The sequence below is a fragment of the Drosophila navojoa genome, chromosome 2 (assembly GCF_054131105.1).
Source record: "Drosophila navojoa isolate 15081-1374.11 chromosome 2, UAZ_NAV_1.0, whole genome shotgun sequence".
Taxonomy (NCBI): domain Eukaryota; kingdom Metazoa; phylum Arthropoda; class Insecta; order Diptera; family Drosophilidae; genus Drosophila; species Drosophila navojoa.
Genome location: NC_142890.1, coordinates 18,659,770 through 18,679,047, shown reverse-complemented (window position 1 = coordinate 18,679,047; position 19,278 = coordinate 18,659,770). Strand labels below are relative to the sequence as shown.

At 37.0% G+C, this 19,278-nt stretch overlaps 4 protein-coding genes across 9 annotated transcripts in view; 3 read left to right on the top strand and 1 right to left on the bottom strand.

Moving 5' to 3' along the window:
* Positions 1-1,266, top strand: Prosbeta7 (proteasome subunit beta type-4). Its single transcript, XM_018113536.3, has 3 exons — positions 1-411; positions 472-973; positions 1,035-1,266. The coding sequence occupies exons 1-3, from the start codon at positions 266-268 to the stop codon at positions 1,185-1,187; spliced, it is 801 nt and encodes a 266-aa protein (XP_017969025.1). The 5' UTR covers positions 1-265; the 3' UTR covers positions 1,188-1,266.
* A 36-nt stretch (positions 1,267-1,302) lies between these two features.
* LOC108649092 (uncharacterized protein CG1161) lies at positions 1,303-2,767 on the bottom strand. Its single transcript, XM_018098094.3, has 5 exons — positions 2,586-2,767; positions 2,327-2,511; positions 2,148-2,256; positions 1,953-2,081; positions 1,303-1,623 (listed from the first exon to the last, which is right to left on the bottom strand). Exons 1-5 carry the CDS (start codon positions 2,652-2,654, stop codon positions 1,465-1,467), a joined length of 651 nt encoding a protein of 216 aa, XP_017953583.1. The 5' UTR covers positions 2,655-2,767; the 3' UTR covers positions 1,303-1,464.
* Positions 2,768-3,018: 251 nt separating this feature from the next.
* On the top strand, positions 3,019-17,649 carry LOC108657223 (stromal cell-derived factor 2). Its single transcript, XM_018109756.3, has 3 exons — positions 3,019-3,249; positions 3,387-4,313; positions 17,502-17,649. Exons 1-2 carry the CDS (start codon positions 3,189-3,191, stop codon positions 3,974-3,976), a joined length of 651 nt encoding a protein of 216 aa, XP_017965245.1. The 5' UTR covers positions 3,019-3,188; the 3' UTR covers positions 3,977-4,313; positions 17,502-17,649.
* mtd (TLD domain-containing protein mustard) overlaps positions 16,739-19,278 on the top strand; it is a 69,227-nt gene continuing 66,687 nt past the window's right edge. For 5 of the 6 annotated variants that reach the window (XM_089265347.1, XM_030383147.2, XM_030383146.2 and 2 more), the window contains exon 1: positions 17,797-18,092. In XM_089265347.1, the coding sequence (XP_089121473.1) occupies positions 17,797-18,092 (296 nt within the window). Of the gene's footprint in view, positions 17,056-17,796; positions 18,093-19,278 lie in introns of those variants that run through there. The other variant, XM_089265345.1, reaches the window with a different exon arrangement.

Here is a 19,278-nt window from a genome sequence, read left to right as displayed (position 1 = left end):
AAAAAATTCCAATTCGGACTTTCAACTTTTGCGCCCGATTGTTGTGACAGAGCTGCCTGTCGCCTTAGCGTTTGGCTACCCTGGTTACATTTATCGATAGCTACATATATCGATATTGCAAAAAATACTATGTGCAGTGCTGCAAAGCTTAATAATTGTGTCGCTATCTAAAACTGTTCGGCTTTTTATTTGTGCCTGTCATTCTGCGATTGCTTTAGCTGTTGTTTCCATTTGATATCAAAGTACTCTAATTACAGCAGTTAAAATGATGAACAACAGCTGTGCACAGCCCATGTGGCTCAATGGACCTTCGCCCGGTCAATTCTACAACTTCATGGGTGGCAATAACGCCCCAGCACAGCTGCCTCGTGAATTAACAACGGCAGGTCCCTATGGCACCAAGCACAGCACGTAAGTAAATGCAACTGGACTCATGATTAAATTGCATTCTAAATTCTGGTACATTTGTAGCGCTGCTATAACTACCGGCTCTTCAGTGTTGGGCATTAGATTCGATAAAGGAGTCTTGGTGGCCGCCGATACCCTTGTCTCGTACGGCTCGCTGGCTCGTTACCAGAACATCGAACGCGTCTTTCAGATTAACAACAAAATTTTACTTGGTGGCGGTGGCGACTTTGCTGACATACAGTCAATTAAGCGCAGCATTGATCAGAAGATGATCGAGGATCAGTGCTGCAATGATGGCGTCGTCATGAAGCCAGCCGAGTTGTCCAGCTGGCTAACGCGTGTGCTCTACAATCGACGTTGTCGCATGAATCCCCTCTATATCGATGTGGTGGTGGGTGGTGTCGATGAGGCTGGCAAGCCATTTTTGGGCAATGTGGATCTGCGTGGACGGGCATACGATGATTATGTTGTAGCAACCGGCTTTGGACGTCATTTGGCTCTGCCGCTTGTGCGTGAGCGCAAGCCCAAGGATCGCGAATTCACATTCGAGGAAGCAACCAAATTGGTAAGAACAAAATCTACATTACTTTTGTAACATTTGATAATCGTGTATCTGTGTATTATAGATTCGCGAGTCAATGAAGGTTCTGTATTATCGTGATACACGCAGTCTTCCTCAATATACAGTGGGTATTTGCACTGCCAATGATTGCAGCATTAAGGGACCTTTCAAAGTGGAGGAGAACTGGACCTTTGCTGAGGGTGTCACGGGCTACTAGTTTGCATTTTATCAAATATAATGTATCATAAGAGACGAAAAATATTAATAAAAGCTGTGGCTTCTTTTGGAAAAATATATACATATTAAATTTGAGATTTAACATTTTCTAATGGTAATTGGATATTTGATTTTATTTAAATTATATAAAATGTTGCTAAATATTATTTAAATTAATTTTGATCTATTGAGAGACAAATTTAAACAATAATTGTTAATAACTTTTGCCGGAATACAATGTCTTAAGTCGCCAACGCCAAAGGCTTCTTGTTGGCCCTTCAATTGAGCATCGTATGCCGGTCATAGATGTGGCGTCTTTGTTCACGCACTTGACGCTTCCATTTGTCCTGCTGATGGCCAACACGATTGAGAACATTAGCTCGAGCGCTCAGCTCTTGATTGTTGGCACTCGCTGGCAGAGGCGGGGCTGGTTCGTCCTATCAGCCGCATCAAAAATAGAAGGAAAATTTGAAGCGTATTAGTTAAGGCCGGTTAATGGGTTAATTAATAAACACAACAAAGAGGTTTGGTTAGAGCGTGCGAATTGAAAAATTAAATAAAATAAAACAAAAATATGTATACATATATATAAATCGCCTTTTGCCATTAGGCATCAAACGCTAAGTACTTCTTTATTGCCAACTAGCTGCGTCTCATCATCATCATCATGATCATGATAATGATCAACATCATCATCATCATCATCAGGAGTAGCAACTAGTTGACTATATTTTATGCCTGCATATTTAGAATAAGTGTTATGTACATCTTCATTGGTGTGCTCCTGATAATTGTTCGTCTTGACGCGTTTGTTTAGCAACGGATCCAAGCACATTAGGAAGAGCATATATATCACTAAAATGGATATTATCCAGATCACAATGATGACGACCACCTGGAAAAGAAAAATTACAAATTAAAACTAAATAAGCCAAATGCAGTCAATTATTATTATTCACACCTTTATGAGTGTGGAATTGCGTCCGACAGATGAGCATTTGCACTTGGCGCATGTGGGAAGCTCCCTGCCATTGGCATCCAATTGTGGCGCCAGGGAGCCAGCACAGGTACTAAACATACGATAATATTTAGCAATATTTTATATGGAATTTCATAAATGTATATAAAGGGCATACAAACCATTCATGTGAATTAATGCTTGCATTGGAGCTCGTTATTGTGCTGCTTATTGTCTTTAGCGTTGCAATTGTTGGTGCTGGGGTAACTGCTGCCGCTTTGGCAGGTGCATTTGGTGGACTGACATTGTTGTTGCCGCTGCTGTTGTTGCTACTGCTAATGGGCAATGTTTGTGTTGCTGTCTCAGCCTTTGTTGTTCAAAATAAAATAAAAACAATTGTCATCGAAGTTACGACGTAGTTTATGATTCTACAACGCTTACCCATGTCACGCCAACTAAATAACATATCGCCAATATTACAGCGTAGATAAATAAGCGCTTATGTGCCATTAATTTCTGCTTTAATGAAATTTTTCTTATTTTCACGGAAAAAAGAATGCAATATTTGCAGAGACACAGAATAATCCCTATCGCATATCGATAAGTTCAACTCAATTGATACTGCTGTGCCTCAGCTGTTATGTTATAACATATTATATGCTTTTTTAAAAAGTGCATATTTTTAGCAGATAAAATTTGACTCCAACTTTTATTAATGATGCAATAGCTCCTAAGATATTGCATCATTAATAAAAGTTTGAGTCAAATTTTATCCCAATTTTCAGAGTAATAAAATATGTCGCTTATCATTGGCCGATAGTCGCGATTCACCCGCAAATCTTTGGACACAGCTGTTCTGTTATTCGGTTCTTTGAGTCAGTTTACTGAACACACCTCTATCGTTCGCTCACCAACACTAACACAATCTGTCAAAATCATTTGTTTGCGTGTGCTTATTTCTATGCCGCAATCGGCGTTTCTAACATTTTTACATTCTAAATATTAGCTTAAGTACTTAATTGTTAACATAAGAGAAAAGACAGGATGCTACACACACTACTCTTCGTTGCTCTAGCATTGATCAGCAGCTTGCCCTATAACAATGGTACGTATATTTTGTAGCGTTTATGTGGGCCGCTGTGATTGGCCACGAAGCCTTTTCCGCCCCACAAAGCGCAATTTGTTGATTCCTATCAATACAATAACAGCAACAACCACAACGAAAAACACTGTTTCTTTAAGCTGCCAAGACCAACTATGTGACATGTGGTTCCATACTGAAATTGCTCAACTCTGATTATTCGTATCGCTTGCACTCGCACGATGTTAAATACGGATCGGGATCGGGACAACAATCGGTGACGGGTGTAGAACAGAAAGAAGATGTAAACAGTCATTGGGTGGTTAAGGCACAAACTAAGAAGCTATGCGATCGTGGTGAGCCCATTGCTTGTGGAGCAACCATTCGATTGGAGCACTTGACCACCAAAAAGAATCTGCACTCGCATCATTTCTCGTCTCCGCTTTCCGGCGAACAAGAGGTATCCGCCTACGGCGTCGATGGAGTTGGTGATACTGGCGATAACTGGGAAGTGATTTGCTCCAATGAAAGTTGGATGCGTGATGCACACGTTAGATTGCGCCACGTTGATACTGGCATGTATCTGGGCATGTCGGGACGATCGTATGGTCGACCGATTTCAGGACAAATGGAAATTGTGGGTCTTCACAGTCCACAGCACGGCACACGTTGGACTACCTCTGAGGGCCTATATATCGTGCCAAAGGACAAGGACTCGATGCCGACAGAATATGCTCACACAGAACTGTAGTCAGTGGTCCATGACAAGGATTTTACTATTAGTTGATTAACTTATAATTTAGCTGAATTTATGTAAAGCGAACCAGTTTGTTTGCATTAAAAAGAACAATTCAATTTGTGCGAAAACCTGAGCTCGTTTTATTACGTTTCTTAACACTGCCGGAGCAGGCGTTGATTATTTTAGTTCGTTTTGTGGCTTCGTCGCGTCGGACGCAAGCGGTGTTGCTAAAAGTGAAAATATAGCTATTTATCTATATTTTTATATACTTAATTATAACGTGCAATACGGTTACGCGACGGTTCTATGTCAGACCGATTAACTAATTGCATATTACGTATATTAACATGTAAGTATGCATTTAATTGCATATAAACACAGATATACACTCACACATACATGCGGTGCGAGTGTATATACATATGTATGTGTGTTTGTTTTAGCGCGCGCTTTTCTACTCAAGCACCTAATATTACGGGTTTTGACAGCTGTAAGCCCTTCACAGTTACTTGTTTGCACTTTTAACAAATTTACTTTTTAATGATTACCAGCTGTTTGCCTATTCATAGATTAAACATTAATTATATCTATATAGCATTGTATATATGTATGTACATATATATACATATATATCTTAGATATATATAGATATATACATATGTGTATGTATCAGATATAGTTTTGTTTTGTGTTTGGAAAGAAAGACAAATTCGATTGTACGCTGTAGCAAACTGTAGAAAATTTCAGTTTTTACTTATCAAACAGATAGCCATGATAACAATGTTCTATAAACGGCGAATTCCAATTATTTAAATAAATTTAAATGTATATATTTTTTATTTTTAAGACTAGGAATTTTTGGATTTTAGGGTACTTAATATTTGTAGAAAAAATAATGATTTTGTATTATTAGAGTCTTGAGTAATATCACAATTACCCTAAAAAAACAAAAACATGTTTTCTTAATATTCTTAACTGGTTTTATAACAATGATATATTTAAATTTACAATTTGTTTTTACTGTTGCACTGTAGTGCATATCAACGAAGGTTACTTCTGCCTATAGATATGGAAATTCGTGCCTATTAGATGGTTGGCTGGATGACTGACTGGGTGGGTGGCTGGCTGGTTTGCTGGCTGTTTGGTCGGTTTGTTGCTTTGTTTCTTTTGTTTAGAGCTTAGTCAAATGCTTTGTATGCACATCCCGTCAGTCAGCAGGCTTACTAAGGTCATATGCCAACAACAGCCGTAGCAGCAGCAGCAGCAGCCTCTAGCTATAAACATATTCACAGATTTCGCATAATCGCATTGTCCTTGTAACCATTTAGATGTTAAATTGCTTTACAACTAGCTAGAATAGCGATATCAAATATAAAGCTAAAGACATACATAGATTATCTTAGATATTCGCGGAATTAATGCCAATAAAGATAAGCTTTAGGATTACTAAACAAAAATGATGTCAAGTATATAATCAGAGAGTCCTTAGCGTATGCTTGTTGTGCCATTTGAGGAGTCTAAAAAAGGATATAATGAGGATATAAACTAAAACTGAAAGAAAGTAGATTAGGACTCTTCCAATCATATATTTGCTTATGCTGCAGTTGCTATTAAATTTAACTCATATCATAGCTTGATTTTTGTCGATGGCGTTTCATAGTGGATATGTATTTTTGATTGTGAATATGTTTCGGCCAAAACATCTCGTTTGGCTTTATCGATTCTTGTTTATCAGCGGGTCCCGGCCAGCCTTCAAAGGCCTTCATCGCTGAATGACGACGCGCAGTTAAAAATTCCGATTGACTTGACAAACTGACAGATTGACGAACGTTTTGTTCGGAATGTGCTCTGTGCCATGGGCAACAAAATATTATAATATTATGCACAAGTGTGGGCGTGACTAGCCATATACATGTATGTAGCTCCCTATTTCTCTCTAACATATATGCGTACCCTCTTTCTCTCTCTCTATCTCTCGCTCTGCCTCGTTCTCGCTATTTATTTCGCAAACACTCACACACACATATACACACGTGCACGCCTCACATACGCACGCCTGCATGACTGAGCAATAAAAAAGTGTTGCCTCCTTTTGTGCGCTGGACTGGTTCTTTTTTAAAGCGCATGTAAATAAAGGCAGTTTGATATTAAAAACTTATTTATAATAAACCATTCTTATAGCGCGAAGCCTAAGCACTTTGTTTATACATTTTATCTCTCTAATTTTAAGGTAAGACTCAAGAAATTTCTAGACAAATCAAGAACGTTTATTATTATATGTATATATGTATATTCATGTATTTCTATCTGTATATATGTACATATGTATGTCTAAAGATGTATATTTGCGAAGACCAATTTACTTTATCAATCTTTCTCAAGGCCAATGAGAATATCCGGCTCTTATTCCTTTTGACCACTCCGAATACGATACCCATACCAATTGAAGCCCACTCAGCAAATACAAATTTTAATCAACGCTGCCACGTGTCAGGACAACAACAACAACAATTACAATAGCAGTTATAGGCATCAATAACTGTACAAACGCGCCTACAAGGTCAAAGCGAGAAATTCTATCAAACAGAGCAACAAAACGGTTACAAAACAGACTCTCACACAGACACACGCACACACCGACATACACACGAACGCACAATGACAAGACACACGCGCGTGGGTTAGCTTGTCCATTGAACCTACCGAGTCGAAATTGCAAGTGACAACAAAAATTGAAATAGAAACAAACGCACATTACATAAACTGCGATAACCCAACAAACATTTTCTTTGCCTTTTGTTGTTGTAGAGCAAAAGAATTATGTTTACATTTAGTCTGATTCTCGTATTTGCATAGATAACTCCGCTTATTTACATAGATTTGAATTTCTGACCTAACCTAAGCTTGCGCTAACTTCGTTACCCAATAGACAATTTTCGTGAAGAACTTTCAGCTGCGTGTGTGCGTGAAATGTAATTGGCAGTAAATCAATTTTGTCCAATTTCGATGTACAATGGCACAAAACGTCGAGACATATGTATTCTATAATAAATAATTGCGATACGCTGATTGTGTGTGGGTGTCTGTCTGTCTATGCCTATGTGTGCGTGTGTGTGTCATACTTGGTGAGTGTCAGAGACTTCAGCGATTTAGCTGCCAGCCATTTGCGTGGGAGTCGTTTGGCGTGTGCGTTTGGCCTTCCTGTCGCTTTACCTCTATCCTTTTGGCTGTTGCCCGTTGAAGCAGTTCTCTCATCGCACTTAACATTGAAAACCGAAAACAAGCCCCTAAGTGGGCCAAAAAGGCCTGTCCACAACAACAGCAATTGTAACAATAACAACAACATCTGCTGACGCCGCTCTCAGCGAGAGTGCGCAGCAATCTAAAGCCGTACCCAAGTCAAATAGAGCAATAACAACAAACACACACATCCAGAGAACAGCGCAAAAGAGAGACAGAGGGAGAGAGAGCGCGCGTACACACACATATGCACACATACTTAGCCACATGTCGATTGTTGATAGTGAAAGTTTTGTGACAGCAACAACTGCAAACAGTTTGTGGTTTTTGAAGTTTACAGTCTACTGTTAATGTCGGCGAAAGCAAAAGTTTGCAATAATGTCATAAATAACAAAAAATAGTTAACGTTAATTAGTTAAAAACTTAATTGAATATTAATGAATCAACTAAATTCAAATATGAATTTATATGCGTAATATAGATATTTTTAGAGAGTTTAGTTTTTTGTATTTTAATATATTAAACAATTATAACTCGAATTATATTTATATTTCTTAGTCGACGATAAAATTGTTAAAAGTTTCATTACACTACAAAAGCAGCACTGCTAACATTAACAGAAGCTGTTCCTTTAAACACATAACAGAATAAGTGAGAGCGCATTTGCCCTTGCAGCTCAACCAATCCTGCTTAGTGGACGCTCTTTTACGTGCGTGCTGCTCTCTCTTGATTGGGAAGCAAATACCGTTAGCACAGTACATCGTGAACAGTTGAGCGTGCAAGTCTAGGCAAACAGAAAACGTGCGCAGCAACTAGAACAAAAATCGAGCAAAAACAAACTGAACAAACAAAAAGAAAAATTCAGCTAAAAATAAAAAAATGCCATAAATATGGCTGACTTAAATGTATAAATATTAAATATTTTTTCTGTTCAACATACGTTATTAATTCGGTTTTTAAACAATACTCAAGAGTATATTGACGAGGCTAAGCATTGTGTTATATAAATCACAGCATATGTATGTATATGTCGGTGCGTGTGTATTAGTTTGTGCGTTTGGCGCGTGACTGTGTATAGAATCGTGTGTGAGTGTGTGCGTGTGTTTTGCCGTGCACAAAGAGCGACCACAACTATTAGATATATTGTATCGGTTAGTTTGTATTGTCAATTAAAGGCGATTAGGAATATTACGCATACGCCCAATTCCCATAAAGAGATCTAAAAGTAAACGACTACAAAAGCAATGTAAGTGATTAGAAGTATATTTTGAAATGTATTAAAGACAAAATGAACTTTACATTATTAATTCAATAATTTATTCATTTTTAGTTGGGCTCATTTCACTTGACATCAGCTGCTGCTTGCGTTACAATTTCCCAGTCTTCGATTTCCCACTACATTTATTGATTGTCGGTCCGTTGAACGCTGGCTAGTCGCCGTACCCATCCTATCTAAGCTACCTATCTATCCCAACCCTAATTTTTGGCCGAGTCGATTGCTTGTTAATTTTCCTAATTGTTTTTTTTTCCGACTCATTATTTTCCTATATATAGAATAGTAAGTCTAAGAATTGCCTTATCTCTAGTTAATTATCATTGGTACAAGCTGCCAGTGCTTTCTATGGGTTCTGTTTGGCGTCAGAGTCATGATTATGATCACAAGTTTTTCATCTTAAATTATCCTTGGACGTAGCCTAAATTCTCATTTGGCTGCTTATTATTATATTTTTTTTTTTCTAAAACATAATGCTTCCTTGTTGTTAGCTCCTCCGCTCCCTGACATATATCCTGTCCATGGCATGTCCTTCAGGTCTGCTTTTCCTGCTATATGTTGCTTTTTTGTTGTTGGCCAGGCCCATTGTTGTTGCGTGTATTGTTTGTTTGTTTGTATCGTGGCAGTAAGTGTGTTTGTGCATTCGGCCAGGACCTGTGCCTGGCTACCCCAGCTGCGCTGTCGCCATTTCATTTGTTGTGCCGTTTATTGCTTTTGGCTTGGCTTCCTTTTCATTTCTTTTTTGCTGCTTTCGAGGATGTCGACTTGAAGTATTTTAGTCATTTTCTGGTCAGTTAGCAAAAGGCGCAGCCTGAAAAGAAAGTGAAGGAGGGGGCCCAAAATTGGGAGAGAGAGAGAGAGACTGAAGAGGATTATTAATGTTAACTATCTTTATCTGCGCAAAACAGGCATATATATAAGCTTATATACTATTTAAAGCTAGACCTGCAATTAACTAGTCTCTTGAGCTCATCAATCTCAAGGATCATCATTTTGCTTGCCCCATTGCGATTTGATTATTGCAATTTGTAATGCGCTTTTAAATTTCGTTTCAAAGCCCATCTAAGACTCGGTTAATTTATTTGATTTCCCTTGACCCAAGTACATATATACACACACAATTTCAGATATCTTTCGCCGGGGCCTTCGTGTCTGATAAAAGAGAAATACGAACAATTTTAATTTTGTTGGTGGCCAAATAAAAACAAAAATCAAAGAAGAAGAAATAAATATAGCTTGTGAATATTTGCAAGTGAATAAATTTTTCTTTTTGTTTCTTTCTCATCGTTCCGCAGGATATTGAAAATTCAATTATGTTGCTCAAGTTTGTTTTTGTTAATGTTTGCTTTGTGAAGAAACTCAATTAACAATATTTCTTGGAAATGTTTACCTCTGGCTAACAGGGCATTCACATTGTTGCCAACAGCGCTGTCGGCGTTAACAGCGCGCGCATCGTACTAAAACGCGAGAGCGGCAAATACAGAGAGAGAGATTGAGAGAGCGCTAACAGCAACAACTGTTAAATGGCTGCTCAGCTGTTTTCGGCTGCGTTGCGTGCTTTGTCCTTGACAAGGTTTTGTTTTTTCTAGACTTTCTTTTTTCATTTTCTTTGTTTTTTTTTTTTTATAGTTGTAGCTTTTACATTTGTTTTGCCGTGTGCGTGAAAGAGAGCGCGTAACTGAGCAACGCAGAGCGAAGCGAGCGAGAGACACAGCTCGGGCCATTTTATGCGCGGTATTCATTCAGCAAAAGAAAAAGCAAAAGTATTTTCCTCTGCCCAGGCGGAAACATTTTGCGTGGGTGTTCTCTCTGCGTGAGTGTGTGTGTGTGTGTCTATATGTGTAAATATGTGTGCGTGTGCATCTGTGTCTGTGGCTTCTATTCGCGTGCCAATCGCGCATACATTTCGTGTTAGCCATCCCGATTCCTCGACAGTTTTTGAGCCAGCCCACAGAACTTTCACTCTTGGCCATTAATTGCGGCATTGTGAAGCGTGCAAGCCTCGTTTATTGCTTTGGGCTGGACACACGTCGCACAGTGGGAATTCCAAATTGGATATTTTCAGGCACAGATCGCAACTTTAATTGTCGCCATTTGATGGCTGGCAATTTTCACCTCAATTACTTCGCGGCAGACATCAGCTCTCAACTCTATAAGAACCATCTTTCTATACTATCATCATTGTTTACAATCGCGCTTGTTTTTGTTATAAGTGTTGCCAGCGCGCATGAGCTAGTATAATGACGAATTTCGTGTAAAAACCTGTGACAACTAATGTGTATATGTGAGTGTGTGTGTGTGTTTTTTTTTTGTGCTATTAATTCTTAACTAGCAGGTGTGCTAGTAAATTAGCTGCATTTCGCTTGACTGAAAGTCCGTTAATAATTTGAAATATTAAAAAAATTATATATTGACAGCCTAACCCGTTTATTAATTAGCCATAGCCTGCACATAAAGACAGTTATATATAGGAAGTTTAACAGTTTAAACTGCCACACTAACTGATTTATAGCTTTCACAATAAATTGTGTTTTATTAAAGAAATATTGAGGAATTGAATTATTTTTGCAAACAAATTGATTTCCTTTTGCTGTTCATAACTTGAAATTGCTAAATAATTCAGCTAACTATAACAATGGTCTCATGTCACTGCCTTTGGGGTAAATACAAATGCAGACTCTTGTTGACAGTTTGCAAATCGCGTATACGTAATATACTGTAAACACAGCACGTACAGAGAGAAAGAGAGAGAGAACGAAATACCTGTAAGCCCCACTGTTAAATCTGTTCATGTAATTTGCCTTTGTTATATCTTAATCTGCATGCACACAGGCTTTCGACTGCTTTCGACTGTGCACAAATTGCAATTTGAAATGCATGCGGCATAATTGACAGAAGAAGCCACAAACGCAAATGCAAATACGTATGGTAATTCCTTCTACAAATAAGAGAGGGCCGAACGACAAACAGAGATAGAGAGTGGGAGAACTTCATGTATAAGACGCAGTTCACATTAATTCTAATCAAAAATAGACCTCTCAAGCTATGCATTTGTGTAAGTGCTTCGGTATGCTTCTAATAAATTCAGGTATATTTTGCTTATGATCAATTAAAGAAATGGAAAATTCAAAGAGCTTTAGTAACTTAAGTTTAAGATTCGTAATATTTTTTGGTATATTCATTACATTTGTAAAAATTTCTTGATCATCTCATAAGAAACATAACATGCAAAATAAATATCTTAAGTATTTCAAATGCTGTTATCTCGATCTAGTAATCGATTATAGCAATAACTAAACCTTACTGATTTCACAGAAACGAGGTTAATGACAAATTTATTTGATCATAAGTCTACTTTTTTAATAAAAAGACATAATATTCATTTATCGGGTTTCAGGTACCATCATTTTTATTAATATTATTTTCAACTATTTCTATAGATATCAATATATTGTGTCAAATTGTTATACATACAACATTTTCTTATACCCTATACATTTAAGAAACTATTGAATTCAGATATCTTTAATTTATATCTCCAATTAGAGCTCGTTCAATCAAACGCTCTGAGCCCGTCGTACCACAATAGTTTCATTCAATAGGCTATTTAGTTTTAAGCCATTGCAGCTCACTGAAGTGAATCAACTGCCCGATCAGGCATATATGCACAGATTAAAGTTAATGTCCATATTTTATGTGCCATGGGCCGAAACAAAGGGCACTTCCATGGTGAAATTGACTCCATTTTATGCATAAATTACATGCATACAGGTCCCGCCGAGCGTGGTCCACATTCGTTTTGTGTGCGTTTGCTGCTGCGGGCTAAATTTGCAGCTTTTCTGATTTTTCGATTTGCTGCACTGCAAGCTGCATTACGTATACGCCCTGGATGTGCTCATACATTACGTATACACCCCCGGGACATCCCCTTTGGTCATTGTCAACGGATGTGGATGTGAAATATGGGCATGTAATTTGCATATGACCAAGCCAGAAGGCACAATGCATCCGTCGAGTAGGGTAACTAACTGTAAACCCCAATGGTCAAATTGGGCAGCTAATGCATTGGCCACACCCTCGCTCCCCCAAACACAATTAGAGCTAAATGAGTGGAAATTTATGCGAACTGAGAGCGGGGACTGACGCTGCTTTAAGACTTTAATCCGCTTTGGCTAGGGTTTTGCCTTTGGCTTTTGGCTAAAAGTGCAGTCGCAGTATAAATATTTTTTCACTGCCAACTCAAGGATATCCTTGCTGTTTGCGCATGCAAACAAACTGCAAGAACGAGAGAGAAAGCGAGAAAACAGAAATCTAGCATCCTGCAATTATGAATGAAAAGGGTAAAAATGGCGACAAGCGGCAACAAGCGAGGTGTCAGGAAGCATTACAGAAGCACAGCGGAAACGGAAATTATGCACAACTTACATACACACACACACACACACACATTCACACCGACACTTGTACAGTTACTGTATGTGTATGACCATAGTGTAACCAAAAATTAAATGCTGCGTCTCAAAAGGCTTAAAGTTTTTGCAAACATTTTATGTAACACTTCCTGACTTTCTCTTTCTATCTCGCTCTCTCTCTTTCTCTCTCTCTCACTCAGTGCCGCACGTTCCCTTGCTCTTTCTTTGTCTTTCAGCTTTTTACGACCTCGCTTAAGTGCATAGCCTTCAAAATTGTTGTGGGCGTAGACGCGTGTAAGGACATTGGATTCTCGCATTCAATGCTGTGGCAGGCGGCATTCATTACTCAACACAGCCGAGACATTAATACAAGAGCACATATTAAAAGCACACACACACACACACATACATATATATGCATATATGTATAGAGGCACACACACATACACATATGTATGTGACAACACATTTACCTACACACAAATACAGCTACTGCCGCAGCCACAGCCACGCCAGAGTTACAGTGGCAGAAACGAGTCTTGCTTTATAAATAATATACATATACATATATATATATATCTCATTTCGCAACTAGAAGAGCTAGAGTCCTATACATATGTATATAAACGAGGCTGATATAGCTTTAAGGGTATAGAACTAATAGCATTATGCTAGCTTTCACCTGTCTAGCAAGTGTATTTATATCGAAAATATCTTTAGTCTTATACAATTTGTTCCTAATACTGTTAGTTATACATAGATGTCCAAGGCAGTAGGAATTTATATAGTTATATTTTATTATTCTAACAAATGGTCATATTTTAACATAAGATAAAAGTAGAAATTGAATTGAACTGTAAGAGTGAGGTGTATCCAAGTATTACAACTATTTCTGTCTGACATTCTCAGCTCGCTTTTCTTAAACTATATTCAAAATATCTTTATCAAATCGGTGTTTATATTAAAAATTCACTATCATATATGCACCGTCAATCAAATGTCGTCACTTCTACAATTTGCTTAGATATAATGCAATGGATACCACTGTGCAGTCCCTAATGTAATGCGTTCTAAGTGCGAGCATTAAATGTGCCTCGGCCGGGCTGCCCGCCCATCCGCCCGCCTCCCGGCATTTGCTGCTCATTTTATAGTTTTCATACAGCGCATGCAACGCCAGCGACAACATTGTGGCCAACAAAATGCTGCACAAAGGCAGCAGGAGCAGCAGCAGCAGCAAAGGATGAACAAACTGTGAGGGATTGGGATTGTTGGAGAGCAACAGACAACGCGTAAAAGGCGGGGCACTAACTACAACAATATCAGGAACAACTGCTCGTAATAATCATAATGAGCCTTGCTCAACCTTTACATCTATAGAGATACGTCAGATAAAGGGCACAAAATTTGTAAGGATAGCCTGAGGGCTATACGGATACAGAAACTAAGAGCCAGCTGGAAAGCGAGATAAAGAGATGAGCCGAGATAAATAAAGATAAAGAGAGGGACAGGGAGAGAAAGAGCGAGCGGAGAGGTACAGATACAGATACAGATACAGATACAGATACAGATACAGATACAGATACAGATACAGATACAGATACAGATACAGATACAGATACAGATACAGATACAGATACAGATACAGATACAGATACAGATACAGATACAGATACAGATACAGATACAGATACAGATACAGATACAGATACAGATACAGATACAGATACAGATACAGATACAGATACAGATACAGATACAGATACAGATACAGATACAGATACAGATACAGATACAGATACAGATACAGATACAGATACAGATACAGATACAGATACAGATACAGATACAGATACAGATACAGATACAGATACAGATACAGATACAGATACAGATACAGATACAGATACAGATACAGATACAGATACAGATACAGATACAGATACAGATACAGATACAGATACAGATACAGATACAGATACAGATACAGATACAGATACAGATACAGATACAGATACAGATACAGATACAGATACAGATACAGATACAGATACATATACAGATACAGATACAGATACAGATACACAGACAGATACAGATACAGATACAGAGTACAGATACAGATACAGATACAGATACAGATACAGATACAGATACAGATACAGATACATATTGTATCTTGCATACAGGTACATCTTGTAAATGCACAGATACAGATGTATCCAAACCCTTTAAGTGACAGCAGGCTAAACGCTTGTTCAGCCCGTGTCACAGTCGCACACAATACATACAAGCCTGCCTCTGCTGGCTTTCGTTCAGCCAAATCTGTGTAAAGTGCTCAAACGGATAAAACAGGATATGCAATGCCACGCCCCCAACACATTGTTGACAAACCTTGAAATGCGCCCGTTGGCCGTAGTTCGTGTGTTCGACACAAAGTCCAATGTCAAGATGCATTTAAAATGCCGCCCCGTCCCCGCACAGCTGTCAAATAACCAAAGCCCCAAAATGAATTATTCATGTCAGAAAAAGCGTATAATGGATCAGTAGCGATGTGCAAACAGAACTATACATACGTACATACATACATGCATCAAGTGTACCCTAGCACTTCGGTAGACGTTGAGGTACACTTCACACAGCCGAATTGGGTGCAAAGCAGCTCGGTGTATTGCGGTACACTCTACACAGTCTAACGTGGTACAATTGTAGTTGGCATTCATTTTCCGCGGCCGCCTTAAAGTATGCAATGAATTTCAGTGGTTGTGTTTTCGATTATTCATTATTTTGTTAAATATCCAACTGAATATGCAACCCTTTTTATGGAATGCAATTCTGTAGAATATGAAAAGGAATAAATTCTGAATTAACAGGAGAGCACATGCCACAATATAATGTGGAAGTAAAATTTACCTCCTTTTAAGGCTGTTAAGGTTAATAATGAATTTGTTGAATTTAGATAATAAATTTGTTGAATTTCAATAAATGAAATCAATAATTGCATAAATTTCATTTATTGAGCCTAATAATTGATAAACAATCTCTTCAAATAGTTTTCCAAATCTGGTTTAAAATGCTTTCAGCTAAAATTATTTGGTATACATGCCATTGAATTTAATTTTTGTGTTTCTAAGAATCGATAAAAATCGATAAACAAATCACATTTTTAGTGTTCTATAAGACCTTGAAGACACTAACTGGTTTAACTATTTTTATTTAAATATCTATATGAGATTAAGTATATGCATAAATATATTTTATTTTCAAGTGTGTTAATTAAAATTTTCTTTCTCTTTCCAGGTTCGTTGCCCACTAAATCTACTATCCAATCTACTTAATAATATACATATTAAAGATATAATAAATACAGTACACAAAAATACACAAACAGCAATAAACTTAAGCTAATGACATTGGCAGACAGAAAAAACAACAACAACAACAATAATAGACACACGCACACACATATACAGCCACACAAATGAAGATTACAATATTCAATATATAAAGAATATGCCTATTGCTAATTAAATTATGAATATCCGCAAAACTAATTAAAACAGAATGCTCGTATAACAACAGCTATGCCCATTGACACACACACAGACCTACACACAAAAACAGACAGCTAGTCGTATTATCCAGCTATACCAATATAGATATAGAATAGATGTATGTCAATATTTGTGCAACAGCTGAAAACGAATGAGCGAAAGACAAAGCAAAAACTGAAATATCAATATCGAATATCAAATATCGAATATCGAATGTCTACAATATATATATAGATTGCCAAACACTCTCTAACAAATGTCTGCCTAAATGTACACACAATTTGCTGTTTACTCGTACTATCTATAAGAATATCGTTTCCTGTATATATATATATGCCTCTATATATACTACTTTTGTGTGCCTTTAAATGTTATAAACCCAAAGAAAACAAATACTAAACGCTGACTGACATCCCCCCAAAGCCCGACTATATATACTATATATACTATATAATATATAGAAGCGCCTACCACACCCGTAGAGCTATATGCATATATGTAAATAGTTATATACGTCCGATTCGTATGATTTGCTATTTGAAATTTGGATACACCTAGGCAACGCGATTATGCTGGATTATGATAATGCGTGAGCAATAAACACGGGCTAACTATGTGCGTTTTACTTTGCTATCGATTACTATTCCAAACGCTTAATTTGCTTACGCAACGATTACAATAATAATTAATTAATTAAGCAAGTGCATGCTGCTTGAGTACGCCTGATAACTAATTTAAGACAGCATTTATATATTCATATTCGTATTTATTTTTCATTACAATTTTTACTCTTCCAACTAATTCTTAAACCTAGCTATAGCTATCCACATCTGTGCAGAACTCTTCTACTCAATTTCGATTTCCACATGCTCTTATACTCATATACTCTTATACTCTACACACACACAAAAGCACTCTTCAAAATAATTCTGAAACTGATCTCTAAAACTATTTTCTTGTGAATTCTCTACGTATGTGTCTCGATTGGGAATACTATTTCTTTCTCTACTTCTTTTATTTCAACTAATTTTCTTTGGTCTATGCCTAATTCCCTCTTATAGCAAACTTTTACACAACATTTTTTTGGCTCTATGTGCAATTATAATAATAAATAAATTCACCACCTACCAAAAAAAAAAAAAAAAAACAACAACAAAGCAAGTTCGCTCGTTTTCTTCATCTAAAAAAAAAAAAAAAAAACAAAATTAAGTAAATCAAATAAAAACGTAAAACCAAAGAAAACTTTCAATAATTGGAACTAATTATTTTATGCTTCTAATTATTTTATGCAAATTTCTGTTCAATAAAAACAAAACAAATTAAAACAAAAAAAAAAAAAAAACTTACACACACAAAATGTCACGCGAAAATTCACCGCGTCACGGCTCGATCCGACGCCATTTGAACAACAGAGATTCGCCAGCGGGTTCACCGGGCTCGCCACATCCAGCGCATTATCACCACCAGCAGCAGCCACCGATAATGGAGCATGCCGGCAGCGCCCCGATATCGACATCCGCATCGAATATCGTTACGGTATTGGAGGATGGCGAGCATACGATGTTGCCGCCGCTCACCGGCTCCGGTCCGAGTCGACAGCGTTCGCTGAGGGATCGACTCAAAGATGGCATCACCGGCAGCTTTTCCTGGCAGTAAGTTCAGCAAGCAGAATTTTTCATTTCTATCCAAAGCTTTTCCACACAACAATTTCTTCAACATTTCTTTTAGTTTCATTATTTGTTTTCCACTTGAAATTTTTGCATATTTTCTGGTAGAATTTCTATTTTACGTTCGTTTCTGAATTGACTTGAAACGTATCTGAGAGTTATCTCTTATAGTTTATTTGTTTTTCGTAAATTTATGTACAAATTAATTATAACAATTGATTCTGCAGCAGCACGTAGCATTTGTACTCTTATACAAAAGTCTTATACCACACCGTATTGAGCTCCCAACATTTTTCGTAGTTGAGCTGCAGTTAAAGATCCACCTTGATGCTAACTCTAATCCAATTGTAAATTATGCACCTACCTAAACTGCACAGCACTTCAAGTATTTCAAATATTTAGGAATTAAAAAAGATTTAAAAAAAAAAACTATACAAAATAAAAATAAAACTGAACCAAATGCAATTTCCATTCGAGTGGTAAGTGAAATCTCTTATACTGAAAAATGTTTAAAAAATTTTTAAAGTGAATTTCAAGCAGAGTTAGTTGGGTTGTTGCTCCTCTTAAGTAACGGTTTGCTTCTAGCGAATAACGGCTGTTTTTTAAAGCGTCAAACACTGTAAGAACTGTACGGCTTATTGTTATAATATAGGCTATACATAATATACAACAAAATAATATTCTTAATTTTTAAATAATATCTAAAATGTTTAAAAAATTTAGTAGACGAATTTGATCGTTATATTTAAAGCAGAAAATATTATTATTATTATTTAGTACTAAAAATTAACTACTTAAAATGTTAAGTAAAACAAAAAATTGTTTGTAGCTTATGCGTTTTCTAAAAGTTAAATCTTTAAAATAAAGATATAAACCATAAACAAAAATACAAGTTTATAATTAAAATTAAAATATATAAAATTAATGATTATTTGTTGGCTAAAACGAAATTTGGAACACGAAATGTTTTCGAAACACACAACAAAACAAATTTCGGGCAGACGAATGAATCAACGGGCCATAAATCAATTTCATTTGACATATTAATTTCGTATATCCTTCAGCACACATAACATATAGCAAGGACCGCATCGGTCTATAAATATATACATATATATGTGGACATATGTCTATACACTGTTCCGGGTGTTGACTTCTGTGGAAAGTATGT